At 36.6% G+C, this 14,012-nt stretch overlaps 1 protein-coding gene across 4 annotated transcripts in view; it reads right to left on the bottom strand.

The window, feature by feature from the left end:
* ANGPT1 (angiopoietin 1) overlaps positions 1–14,012 on the bottom strand; it is a 229,622-nt gene that overhangs the window by 79,954 nt on the left and 135,656 nt on the right. For all 4 annotated transcript variants that reach the window (XM_084864479.1, XM_084864480.1, XM_084864481.1 and 1 more), the window contains one exon: positions 8,210–8,331. In XM_084864479.1, the coding sequence (XP_084720605.1) occupies positions 8,210–8,331 (122 nt within the window). The remainder of the gene's footprint in view (positions 1–8,209; positions 8,332–14,012) is intronic.

The raw sequence follows: 14,012 nt of genomic DNA, 5'->3' as shown, positions 1-14,012 counted from the left end.
AGAAAACAAATCTGGACACTGATTTGTGGAAGAATATCCATTTCTTAAGTAAAAAGAATATACATTTAGTATGCTGGAAGGAACATTAGTATCACAATCCACTAAACAACCTTTAATGCTCCATGACTACCAGGTATCAAAAGACACCAACATAGCTGCCATCTCAAAATAGCTATTCATGTAAAGAAGGGGTTGCTCATATAAGCAAGAAGCCTGCTCTGCATCACAGAAATGGCACAGAATTTGAAATGAAATATATGCATAAAAATAATATGCATGAAAACCTATGACAATGTTTTCCATATGGCAGGTCTTACCAGTTATTTATCTCTTCCCATTATTTTCTCATCTCATTTCTTCATTTGGAATTCCTTTAATAACTTTGGTACTCTAGCAATTCTCTACTAACCTTATTTGTTAGGTGTAACCTTTATAATAATGATAACTTTTTAGAGTTCTTCAGACAAGACTGATCTCTTCTTGACTCTTCCATTCTCAATTTGATACTGCTCATCCCTCCCTTCTTTCTTCTCTTCATATTTGGCTTCCAAAAAACTATTTGTTTTTGATACTTCTCATCCATTGGTATTATCTACTTGGGAAGTCAGCCCTTCCTCTTCACTATTTCCAAAATGGTTTGAATCCAACACTTTCTTGCCAGAAAAATGCATATGCTATCTCTTCTTACTAATTATGTTGTTGTAATATACCATTACAGTTGTGTAGTATTTTAAAACTATTATCTACTTTGATTCTGAAAGCAATATAGAGATACAGAGTGAGTAACTATTACAAGTCCCAGTTTATAGGCAATAATCTAAACAGTTTGTCCAAAACTGTGCACATATTGTATCAGAATCAAAATAAAAAGCTATGTCTTCTAACTCATGAAATTAGAAATCTACCCACAACATCCCAGTGCTGGGACAATTAGCATTTGAGTGTCATCTCTTTGACTTAGGATAATATAAGCTCTACCTTTTCCCACCCATTTACATTTTTTTAATTGATTACGATATTACATATGTGTCCTTATACCCCCATCGTCTCCCCCCCCCCCCATTTATGCTCTCATCCTCTTGGTGTCTGTGTCCATTGGTTATACTTATATGCATGCATACAAGTCCTTTGGTTGATCAAACCTCAGAGGGAAGGTAGGGAAGGGTGGGGGTGAGGTGGATAGATCACCCATTTACATTTTATGAGGAATCAAGGCATCACCTTATTATTTGCTGCTCTCTGTCTGGTTATTCTGGGGGTTTGCTTTCACAATATTTCAACATTTCCACCTTTCACATGTATAAAATACGAACGTCTTAGGTTTTCTTTTTAATCTCTACTGTCATTTTCTTAAACACCACTCTGCCTTAATAGCTCTGCCATTAAATTTAATTTTCTTACTCAATATATCAATCATATCCCATTTTGTTCTGAAGCCTTTTATTGGTTCTCTTACATTTTCCTATTAACCTCAGATAGTCATAAACACCTCTATATGTAAATGTCAATCTAAAGGACATTACAGCTCCAGTATCCTAAAATTAGATAAGCAAAAGCATATTTTCTGTGATGATGGCCTTTAGCAAAACGTTTAGTTTTTAGGTTTATATGTATAATCCAAAACCCGATGCTGATTCCAAACTCCAGCTTACTGCTTTCTAGAGTACATACCGTATTTTTATCTGTTAACAGTTCCAGTATTAAGTTTTTGAGAAGCCTAGGTTAAATAAACACTTTTTATTAAGATGCATTTTTTAGAATTAGTGTTCCATGGAACAGCAACTTAAGAAACTTTGCCCTTATATCTTAATATACAAATCAACTACAAATGCAAAGGCAGAGTTTCTCACAGGATTCTCAGCACTTCCTGTTTCCCATCTTTCTGCAAACACTTTGAGAAGAGACATATATAGGATTTTGGCACTTCACTTCTAGCTTGAGGCAGAGGTGCACTTTAATGAAGAATAAAATAAACAAGATGATCTAGGTCTTGAACCTCAGCAAAGAGTTCTAAATTGAGTGTATACAAAGCCTTACTTAAAGTTTTTGGTTAACTTTTCCTCCGCAGTCCACAGCTTGCCCCCTCCCACATATCTTATTGGAAATATTTCAAATCATTGAACACATCTTGAAGCTTTCACAGAAAAAGCTCTCTCTTTCAAATTGTTTCCCACAATAGAGTCCTTAACATAGCAGCCAGTGAATTCATAGCGGTGACAGCTGCCTAAGCTCTATGTGTGTAAATATAGCTCTTAGACAAGGGGGAAGATGTGAAAATATAGAAATCTTCCCATTTTATCTGTCTGAACCTACTTACAGATGTTTCCATTTTTAACTTTTATTTTGAAAATGTAATGTCCACTTGTGTTGCAAATAGGATTTTAAATAGTGATATTTCTTGTTCATTCAAAGAAGGGTATATAGTAAATTCAGATTAGATTTATACTTTCAATTTATACTTGTACAAAGCAAATTCTCTCTAAAAATATGAAGTTCACTATTGTGATTTAAATGAGGACAGAAGTATAGTAGATTAGTACAAGTGAACATTGGCAGATAAATGTTTTAAAGTAAATAAGGATAAGTTAAATATGTTGTAGAAGCCAGAAATCAAGAAGGAAATAAAAGATATACTTCATGGCATAAAAATGTATATTTCTATAAAAATAGCTTGGACAATAAATGACTGATTAGAGAAAATATTTTCTACATACATGAAAAACTTTAGCATTCATTACAGAGCTTATATGAGTTAAATAAAGCAAAGATAAGGCTAGGCAGAGATAAAGAAATGCAAATGGTCATAAATGTGAAAAGACACACAAGCTAACCTCTCAGATAAGATGAATAAAATTGCTAGCAAGGTTTAGAGAAATTAGAAAGCTTACACATACTTGTGCAGAAAGTAAATTTATAGTACATCTATGGCAATGATGAGGGATATCTGTATATAGTTACATGTGTATTATATTCTGATAGATTTTTATGAAGTAGAAATAAACCCAGCATTTAAAAAATAATTACAATTTACACACATGCATCATATAAATATGTACTTACGTATGCGTGCAATTGTGTAGGGGTGAGTGTCTGTGAAACCACACACAAATATGCATGCTCTACTAATATATACTTACATATATCTTAGCATTCATAGAAAAAGTCTGAAAGAATAAGCACCAAACTGCAAATCTGTTGATGATTCTTTTCAGGGGCTGGTGGTGATGGAGATATGGAATTAGGGAGACTTTAATTTTCAATTATTATATTCCATATAATTTAAAGTTTAAATCAGTGTGTTACTTTTTTATTAATCATAGATACATAGTAAATAGTCATGAATCTAGGATAGTCTGGAAAGATGCCGTCTAGAGATTTAAAATTTGGGCTGAATTACTGAACCTCAGAATGTGGGCTGATAATTTTAGGTGCTATGTAATGAGCTTTTGGGAATGCAGAATAATGGTTAAAACACCATCTCTATTTTATCTATGTTAAGAACAATTGATATATTTATGATATTTAATCTACACTATGTGATTAGTATTTTTCATAAATATATTTTTCAGGGGTGTGTGTGTGTGTGTAAAGAGAATGACATTTATTGGGATAGAGCTACTGGAACATTTACCACTTCATCATTCATTCAACATTTAAAAAGCATTTGATACTATATATACTTTCTGTAGAGAATTGTGCCTGAGAGCATGAAGACAAAGACAAATATAACACAGTCTCTGTGTTCCGGAAGTTCACACCCTAAGAGTAGAGAGATGATAAGCACGCACACGTGTTACAATGTGATGGGATAAGTGAAAAAATGGGGAAAAACAGGTATAGTGTTATTGCATAAGTTGTCATGAATAAGTCTAGTTGACAGAGTCAGAGGAGGGTTCTTGGAGGGATAACATCACAGTGACATCTGAGTTTGAAGGGTGGGCAGAAATTTGTGAGTTGAATAAAGAACTGCAGGGCATTCCAGATTAAGTGAAACATTATTTCTGAAATAATATCAAATCTCCAATGTGAAACTATCAACTGGAATAATTCACACTTACTGTGTGCACCAGGCACTGTTGTCAGTGTATTATATGCATTAACTTAACCTCTCATCAAGTCCATGCACTACTATTTTCATCACCCTCATGTTACAAATTAGAAAAGTAAAGCACAGAGAGTTTAAGTGACTTGCTGAAAGTCACACAAATAATATGTAGCAGAGTCGGTTTTAACAGGATCAAGGAAAAGTGAAATTCAGGCAGTTTGGCCTCTGAGCTCATACTCTTTGCTGTCAGATCCTACTTTATAACATTTAAGAAGGCCTGTGGAAGTGAGGCTGTAAAATTCAGATTACAATGATCAAGGACTAGGTTCTATGCTAAAGAACTTGAGCTTTCCTCAGTCAGTCCAGAGGATCATTAGGGAGTTGGCAGATGCTGTCTAGAGATTTAAAAGTTGGGTGGAATTAGTGTGTGGGGTACTTAAACAAAAGGGGGAAGTAATCCAACATGTGTTTTGAAAAGAAGGCTGTGGCAGAGCTCTGGGTGACAGGTTTGAGAGGCAGTAAGACTTACCGTGAAGGCTAAGGAAAGAATTAATAGGAGTTTGATCTAAGACACAGTCAGTGGAAACAGAAAGAACAGGATGAATTGGAAAAAATACTTAGGAGATGCAACTGACAGCAATATAACCAGCAGTCGTTATATTGAGTTGTGAGGAATCAGAGCAAGGAAAGAATTAAGAATGCACTTAGATTTCTAATTTGGTTCAGAATTGTTCCACTGTCACATCATAAGGTTAAAAAATTTAAATGAAAAAAAGTTATATTTCATTTTTAAAAGCATGAGAAAAATATATTCTATTAAATCAGTATCTGTAGGTGTTTCATTTGAGATGTATAGAAGAGGATAGCACAAATTTAAATACTTTTCCTTGATCCCTTCTATATACAGCTAACATAATTCAACCTAATTTAATGCTAGAAGTTAGAAAGACTTCAGTATTTTGTGAAGAACTTATCAAATGGAAGATAGCTTTAATGAATAAGACTGTGATTTAACATTTCATTTGTTTGGTCAGATTAAGTACTAAAAAAATCAATATATTATTACGCCATTGCAACGCATTGTTTGTAAGGTATAATTCAGTATCTTGAATTATACATACTTCAATCACTTAAATTAATTAACATAATAACTTTCCATAAACTCCAGCTAGAAGATAGATGAGGCTTGTCAAAGAAGTTCCGTAAATTCCCAAGGTAAAATAAATAGTTTATATTTCCTACTCCAGTATTAGGAGGAATAAATAATGATCTATAAAGGAATAGGCCAAAAACAACTGGCCTACTTCTTTCCTCAAGTTTATATTTGTTTGTGTTAAGAGGATAACTTGACAACCACATCAATTAATCTTGAAGCTGCATCATGTTGGAAAAATATTTTTCTATTAAGACAAAGAGTCATCATGCACTTGAACCCTAATGCTGTCATATACTAACTGTTTGGTCACAAGCAAGTTGAATGACCTATGTTAACCCCAATTTCTTTATATATAAAATGGGAATAATAATAAATGCTTTGAAGAATTAGTTGGAGGAATTATCATGCTTACAGTATGTTAATACACCTGGCACAGATGTTCACCTGATATTAGATAGCTGGGCAGCAGATAGTTTTGCTAAAATTATGTCAGAATGACCATCACATTCGTAGTTTCACTTCACTCTGGACGGTCCTACTAAATATTTTCCTAGTCCTCGCTCTGCTTATTAAACACAAGTATCAAGAAACTCCAAACGCTCCATCTTTGTGTACATGAAATGTTGATGTCCCTTCCTGTTATAGCTGAGAGAAGCAGAAGAGTTTCTTCTGGAATATATTTTTACCTGGCTATGCTTCCTCATTGAAAGAAGTTGGGATTAAGTTAGAGATGGGCAGGTGCCTTGAAACCTGGTCAGTTGACCAAACCTTTAGACCAAAAGATCTATTTATGTATTTGGTTTGGCTGAAGGAATTTGCATATGGCATTTTCCCCTACTCATCCCTCTTTTCCATTGTTTTGAGCAGAAGTGGGCAGGAAACATACTGAAGGGATCTAATAGTAGTTGACAATTATATGTCACATTCGGTGGTCAAACCAACCTTCTATATGAAAGATAAATATTAATGCTTCCCATTGCCTGGGTTCTTGGTTGTATAATTGCAATTATATGAGCCAGTTACTCATCTCTTACTTCCCAATGCTATTTCCTTGAGGTAAGAAACAAAAACCAAGTTTTGGATTAGCATCCAACAAAAGAAAAAAGATGTTAAAGAAAACAAACTGGAAGGAAGCTTCTTGGTGTCACCACCACTAGACTGTTAGGAAAACAAATAGTAAGAAGAGGTTGGGGGGGAATGTTGTTAATTATATTCCTGCTTTGTGCCTTTTGCCATTTCGGGGATAAAGAAGTGAATCTAAGGAGCTAAAACCCCATTTTCAACCTTACAAGTGATGCGTTTAATTTGTCAGAATGTAAATCAGCAGGACCTCTCAGCATGATCATGTAATATCATTCTGTTCATAAAATATTCCTCCTTGTTTTGCCAAAGAAGCAGTGCACCTTCCCAAGGGCCAGCTCACCCAAATGGCAGCTACCGCTCCATCAGACTCAAACTGGTAAGTCACTCACCCAGACACAACCGCTGACATTCCCTGGGGAGGAAGCAAAGCTTAATTTAGATAATCCCCTTTGCAAAGTGTATTAGCTGATCCAAACCAGACCTGGCTTCCTGAAGGCATGTTGTTCCTACATTTCAGAGTTGCTTCAATGTAGAAATTGCTTCTTTTTCTTTTGGAGGATTAAAATTCATTTGTGGAATAGGTAGGGATGATCAATAAGCTATTTTAAAATATATAAAACAGCTTCATATTTGACTTTGACCTTCTACCCTCTTAAATGGGCCGGGGTAGAAACACTTTCTAGAGCAACATTTCTTTATTTCTCTAGAAAGTGCTTGGCAGAGTTCCTCTAATTCTGTCACATGAAAATAACAATAAACAGAATAGGTTAAGTATGCTATCTATCACAAATGGATACTTTTGGTTTCTAAAAAGACAAACTCTCTAAGTGGTTCATGGAAGAATATGCCTGGTTTAAGAATAGATATACCCCCAGCACTCCATTGCACACAATGCATCCTCAACAGGAAGACACAGACAACTCCAGAGATAGGACAACAGTCAGGAGATATAGCACACCAGTAGAAAAACACCCCCAGGAACCACACATGAGGGAATGTCATGACTGAGGGTCAAAAAAAAGGGGGTGTAGAGCAGGAATTAAAAGATACATGCTTTTGTCAACAGGAACATACAACTGATTTTCTAATTAGAACATAAATCCCCAAGTTTATTGTGAAATATCTTTGTTGCTAGAAAATGGAAATATTATAGTTCTGAAAAATATCATTAGCAATAAATAGTGTGACTTATACATATAGGAAAACCTGAATTATCCATAGAAGTTAGCATTCAATGAGGGGAAAGTTCCTCAGCAGTAGCCATGTGTATGCTTGGACTTGAGTCTGACCCCTTGAGAGGCGGGATGCATGACAGCCTCTTCCATCTGAGCGGCAGTGAATTTCCAAACACCACTTAGCTTTACTGATGGAACAGAGATAACTTTTGAAAACTAATTTTTTTTATTGCTTTTAAAGAGGAAGGGAGAGATAGAAACATCAATAATGAGAGAAAGTCATTGATGGGCTGCTTCCTGCATGCCCTGCCCTCTGGGGATCGAGCCCACAACCCAGGCATCCACCTGACTGGGAATCCAACCTTGATCTCTTAGTTCATAGGTAGAGGCTCAATCACTGAGCCATGCCCGCCAAGCCAAGCAGAACAGAGAATAACTTTTAAGCAGTTTCCCTCAAAAAAAGAATATTCCATGTTGAGAATCAGAGAGTAGGAAATAATACTAGGTGTTACATCAAGAATCATGATGGAAAGTAAAACTGCAAAATGGTCCAGAATCAGGGAATATGAGGAGGGAGGGAAAGAAAGAGACAGATACAGCTCTCCTTTGTTTTTATACTCAAAATTAATCTGTCCCTATGTTTACCTTCTCTTTTACTTTTTCCAAACCATTTCAATTTTTTTTTAAAAAAAAAGAGAGGTGGAGGATATAAGTGATGTTTAAATAATTTTGGAATACAGCAATCCTCACCTGTTTTTCTCCTGAATCTTTAGGATTTCATTTGTCTGTTGAAGAAGTTGCTTCTCTAGCTTGTAGGTTGATAATGAATTCTCCAGCAGTTGTATTTCAAGTCGGGATGTTTGATTTAGCATCTGAGGTTAAAAGATAAAAACATTTCAGAGTTACATCACAAAGAGTAAAAACAATTATTTTGGGTTTTTACTTAGTTGTGTTTTCTTTTAGATTAAAATTTCTTCCAGAATATTTAATTGAATGGTCTACATCCTATAAAGTAATGTTTTACATGTCTCTTGAACATTATATTTATTTGAGATTGAGTTGAAATTGAATGAAAAAACTGAGTTGTTAAACCCATTTTCATATTTAAAATTTTGTGTCCTGAATCCCTAGATATTTCACTGTTTTAGCTGCTTTATACATTGTATCAACAATATTTATAATTGGGAAAAAATGAGTTTTAGGACAAGGTCTTAGATATTGTGAATAATTAATAGGAATGTAATATATGCCTGCCTAGATCTATCACCTTACAGAAATATTTTATGACATAGTTTAGCCAGGTGCATGATCAGATATTTATTGAACACCTATGTTAGGTCATGTCAGCCCTTCCAGATTTCATAACATTTCCTGCACATGAGCACCTATTGAAGGAGGAATTATCATCACCACTTTACAAAAGAGGAAATATATTCAACAAGAGGCTAAAATCCACACAGAAACCAAGGGAAGAACTACATTTCAAACACAGATAGTGTGACTCCAATTTTAATGCTCTACACGGAAAACTAAGAAGAAGGAGAGTCAAACTACTCTTTCCTGGGGACTTAACTTGAAGAGATAAAGTGACCAAGAACCCAGATCACAATGAAGATAGACTAGTTTTCTCTTCAACTGCACTACACTGGGTTCTCTAGAAACTGTAAATATTTGATTCATCTTCAATCATGGAGACTCACATTGCTAGTTGAGTCTTAATATGAGTGTGTAAGTCCTGAACCAAACACAGTTATCCACAATGTACTCCAGTCCTAGATATCTTCAAACTGTGCCAATGTCCTTGTCCCTCACATCTCAGATCACTCTCCTTCTTTCTGCCACCAAAACATGCCACATTAATTTCCACCTCAGGGCCTCTGAATCTGCAGTTTTCCCGGCCTGGAATGCCCAGATGCATGTCTACTTTCTTCTCATCATTCAGGTCTTGCTCAGGGAGGTCCTTCCTGGCCACTCTCTGTAAAGTAACATGTTCCCTTGCCCCCCATCATTCTCTATGAGGTCACCCTGTTCTATTTGAAATCATCCTGTCCATTCACTCATTTGTTGTCTTTCTTCCCCATGAGGATGTCAGCTGTACAGAAGCAGGATGACTTCCTGGAGCCCTCCATACCCCAGAGTCCAGCATGGATTCAGAGCTGTTTGTTGAATAATATGCTAGCCCATAGACAATGAGTTATTCAAGTTGGGTAATGGTAAGGGAGGGGTTTACAGGCCATGTGAATATCAAGCTGGACTTCAATGATAACAGCCCAAATCTAAGGCAGCATCTAAATGAGGAAGAAGGAGGGAAATCTCAGAAATCCAGGCTAAGTGTTGAGCACAAATACCATTCCCTTCTCTTCTTTCCCCATCACCTCGACCCAATAGCTGTGCTATTTCAGCTCTCTCCACTGATCCATTAAAATAGGCCCGAAGTTCAAAAGCGAGCAACTGAAAGAACTGCACAGGAAACTATGATAAATTGACCACTTTCTTGCCATGCATCCATGGAACTTGCTGCTTAGCAATAATCTAAGTGTTCCATTAAAATGACAAAAGTCATTTCCTTTTTAGCCTAAACACATTCCAAAAGCATAGCAATGGGGGGGGGGGGGGAGAGAAGAAGAAGAAGAAGCAGAAAGAAAGAATGAAGGGAGAGAGAGTGGAAAGAAGGGAGAGAGGGAGGGAAGGAAGAAAGAAGGAAGGAAAGAGAAAAAAGATGAAGAGTATATCAAACAAGGCCTCACTAGACAATTTTAAAGCTTAAATATTCTAGAATATACAAGACAGTAAGGAAGATTTAACACTTAAAAGTAAAAATTTATGGAGTATAAAAAATAGTTCTTTCTTTTAAAAATAAACAGAAATTTAAAATAGAAATGTCTAGTTTCTCAATGAAGGTGAGCTAGAGATTTTCAGCCAGCTTCCCTTTAATACTTTAAAAAGTGCCTCTGATCTTTCTTAAAAAGAAAATCTCCATACAAAAAGTTCTTTCACCAGTATATTAACTTTAAAATCAGCCTTGCTTTATAGATTTGTTTCCTTTTAATTTAATCATTTTTTTTCAAATGAAAAATATAACAGAAGTTATACTGAGTTAGGAGATCACCATTTTACTAAATTGATGAAATAATTTATTTGGTCAATGATGGGCAATGTGACAAAGTACCATCCTATAGGTCATTTATTCATTTCCAAGGAGAAAGTGGGCAAATGGGATGAAGAGATAAGGAGGCTTCTACTCTAACTAACCAAGTTAGAATAGCATCACTGAGAGCATAGCAAGCTAGCCTGTGTGCCTGCTGATGAGATGTAATAGGAAGTGATCAGCAGTTTCACAGGGCTCGCCCACCACAATGTTCATCTGGGTCTAATTGAACCTGATTTCCAATTAAAAGAAACCATGAGATGGTAGAGTACATTGAAAAGCATCTAAAAAATTTAGACAAATAGAGAATATGGGACAGTTTTAAAAAAACAACTGACCCAGTTTCTCAAAAGTCTCAAGAGAGAAAAAACACAGGAGATTGCTCCAAAAATAAAACAGACTATTAAATCTTAAAAAATTAAATGCCTATAATTTTTGGTAGAATAACAGGAAATTTGAGTATGAAAATTAGACAATCTTACAGAATAATTGTTAATCTTACCTATATTAATATAATAACATATAATTAATTCTATATAATTATTTTATATAATATTTTATATTTATATTATCAATAAATATATATTGTGTTTATAATCTATAATAATAAAAGCATAATATGATAATTAAACTGAGCAGCCAAAAGACCTTCTGGACATCATTCCAGACATCCTTCTGGACAAAGCTGCGGTGGCAGGGGCCAAGGCAGGGGTAGTTAGGGGCGATCAGGCAGGCAGGGAAGCAGTTAGGGGCAATCAGGCAGACAGGCATAGTGTTTAGGGGTTATCAGGCAAGTGGTTAGGGACTATTGGGCAGGCAGGCAGAGTGGTTAGGGGTGATTAGGCAGGCAGACAGAATGGTTATGGGGAATCTGGTAGGTAGGCAGGCAGGCAGAGGAGGTTGGGGTGATGAGGCAGTCAGGCAGGTGAGCAGTTAAGAGCCAGTAGTCCCAGATTGTGAGAGGGATGTCTGACTGCCAGTTTAGGCCCTACAGGATTGGGCCTAAACTGGCAGTCAGACATCCCCTGAGGGGTCTCGGATTGTGAGAGGGTGCAGGCTGGGCTGAGGAACCCCCCCCTCCCCTGACCCACGTGCATAAATTTCATGCACTGGGCCTCTAGTAAAATAATAAACTCATTGGGCTATGCAGTTCAGAAGAGATAGTACTTATATTACTATCTTATATGCAGAAATTGGGGGTAGAAGAAACTTGCCCAAGAGTAGAGTGGAATGGAACCCAGTATTCTGACTCTAGTCTGAGTTCTCTCCCATATACTCACATAACTATGCACAAGCAGCTTCCCTCTAGCTAAGAAAGGCACCTCCCTTCAGTCAATAATAACTGCTATCAGAATGGTTTTGTCCAAATTACTGTGAGATCTTCTGCTTGTCTTAGCATCTAATTTCTTCCCTCTCCCCACCCTGACACAAACTAGCATTTGTGAGGCAGATTAGTCATGCTCTTCAGAGTACAGAGAGAATATATTCATCCAGTGTTCTTAGTCAATAAAAATGTCTTTGCTTCTGCTCAAAGTCCTATTCTGATCCATCATCTATCTGTGACTATCCACACACAATGCTTAGGACAGTGTCTTTGGGCTTGGGAACATTGGGCTGAAATCTACAGAAATTAAAGGACTAATGTTAATTAATATAGTATTTTTTTTGAGAGCCTACTATGTACTAAGTCCTATTCTAAATCCAAAGAATATATCAGAGAATAAGACAGACAAAATCCATGATCTCTAGGAGTTTGTATGCTAGTGCAGGGCTTGGCCAGCTTTTTCTGTAAAGTAAATATCTTCATCTTGGAGAGCTATCAATAGATGGTCTCTGGTACAACTACACAACTCTACAGTTATGTTGAGAAAGCAACCATATATAACATATAAATGAATGAGTGCAGCTGTGTTCAATAAAACTTTATTTTAAAAAAGAGATGGCAGTTCAAATTTGACCTCTGGATCATAGTTTTCTGAGCCCACTCCTTTCCCAGACCTTGTGAGAAAACTGATTACCAGGATATTTTACTTACTTGGATGACCAACCAGTGGCAAATTTATTTTACTGCCATTTCAGTTAGGCCAAGGCTAAATATTTATTTGACTAGTCTCTCATCCAATTAAAAAGGTCCAGTGGTTCCATTTTTAAAGTTGACCTTACAAATCTATTTTTGCCTAGAGATTCATTCTCATTGATGAAACTGTTGCTGAACCGTCTAACATTTGTAATTGTACAATTGAAGTCTGAACAACAGGTGCGATAGTTCATGAATTCTGAGGAGCAAATGATAAAATGAGATTAGACATGCAGGGAATTTATTAGGAGAAATGTCTATAAGGGAAAATTGAGAAGACACCAGAGTTGTAGGAGTACTTTCTGCCTGGGATGCAGGTCTAGCCACAGTGAAGAGGAAAGAGAAGGAAGGGAGATTGCATGGAAATCTTAGTCTGGAGGACAATTGTGGGAAAGTTTAATGAGGCTGACGGAGAGCCCTTTGCCAAGGTCATGTCAGTGGGTCTCACAGCTCCCAGAAACAGGTCTGACCCAAGTGTTGCTGCCACGTATCCCTGGCTGGAAGTGGCCGCTGGAAATTGTGGCCCCTGTACCCACCCAGCGATGGATTTCAGAGCATAGCACCTAGAACCATTGGTCAGTTACACCCCCCATAGTAGAAAGGTGTATTTTTATAACTGTAGGGAAAGACTTTGTAGCTAATTCATTCAAGGATAGGTTAGAAAAGAAATGGCTTAGAAATGCTTGCCATGTTAACTTAGTTAAACTCGCTGAGGATAAGAACTATTATACTTACTGTTGTATTCTACAAAACACCTATTAAAATATCTTGCATCAAGGAGGTACTTAAAATATATCTTTGTAAATTTGATTAAATTCCATTTCTAATACTCTAGGTCCTCTACAATTCATTGGAAGTTGGAGGAAACTCAGGCTCTGTATGAAGGAACTTCCTGTAGTTACACAGCCAGCAAGGACAGCACCGGCCCTGGGATTGAAGGAGATGGTGTGCAGTCACATGGCAATAACAGGGGAACCATCAGCAGCAGCAGAGAAGCAGCAGCAGCAGCTGTGTCACTTATAGAAAACGCTCAGTGGCTACTATCAGGTTTACTTTACCTTTGCCTTATCTGATTCCCATCTAACTCTCTGCTTAAAGCCATTTAGTGCCCACCACCTTAGACAGGGAACAGAATTTAGACTCTGATGCTGAACTTCCTGGGTTCAAATATTTGCTCTGATATTTACCAGTTTTTCATCTGGGTCGAGTTGCTTCACCTCCCTGGGTTTCAGTTTCTACATATTTTTAAAAATATATACATTTTTTTTTTTTGGTTTTAGAGAGGAAGGGAGAGGAGGAGAGAAATAGAAATATCAATGATGAGAGAT

This window comes from Pipistrellus hanaki, assembly GCF_964339955.1.
Source record: "Pipistrellus hanaki genome assembly, chromosome: 17".
NCBI lineage: Eukaryota > Metazoa > Chordata > Mammalia > Chiroptera > Vespertilionidae > Pipistrellus > Pipistrellus hanaki.
This window is presented reverse-complemented; position numbering and strand designations above follow the sequence as displayed.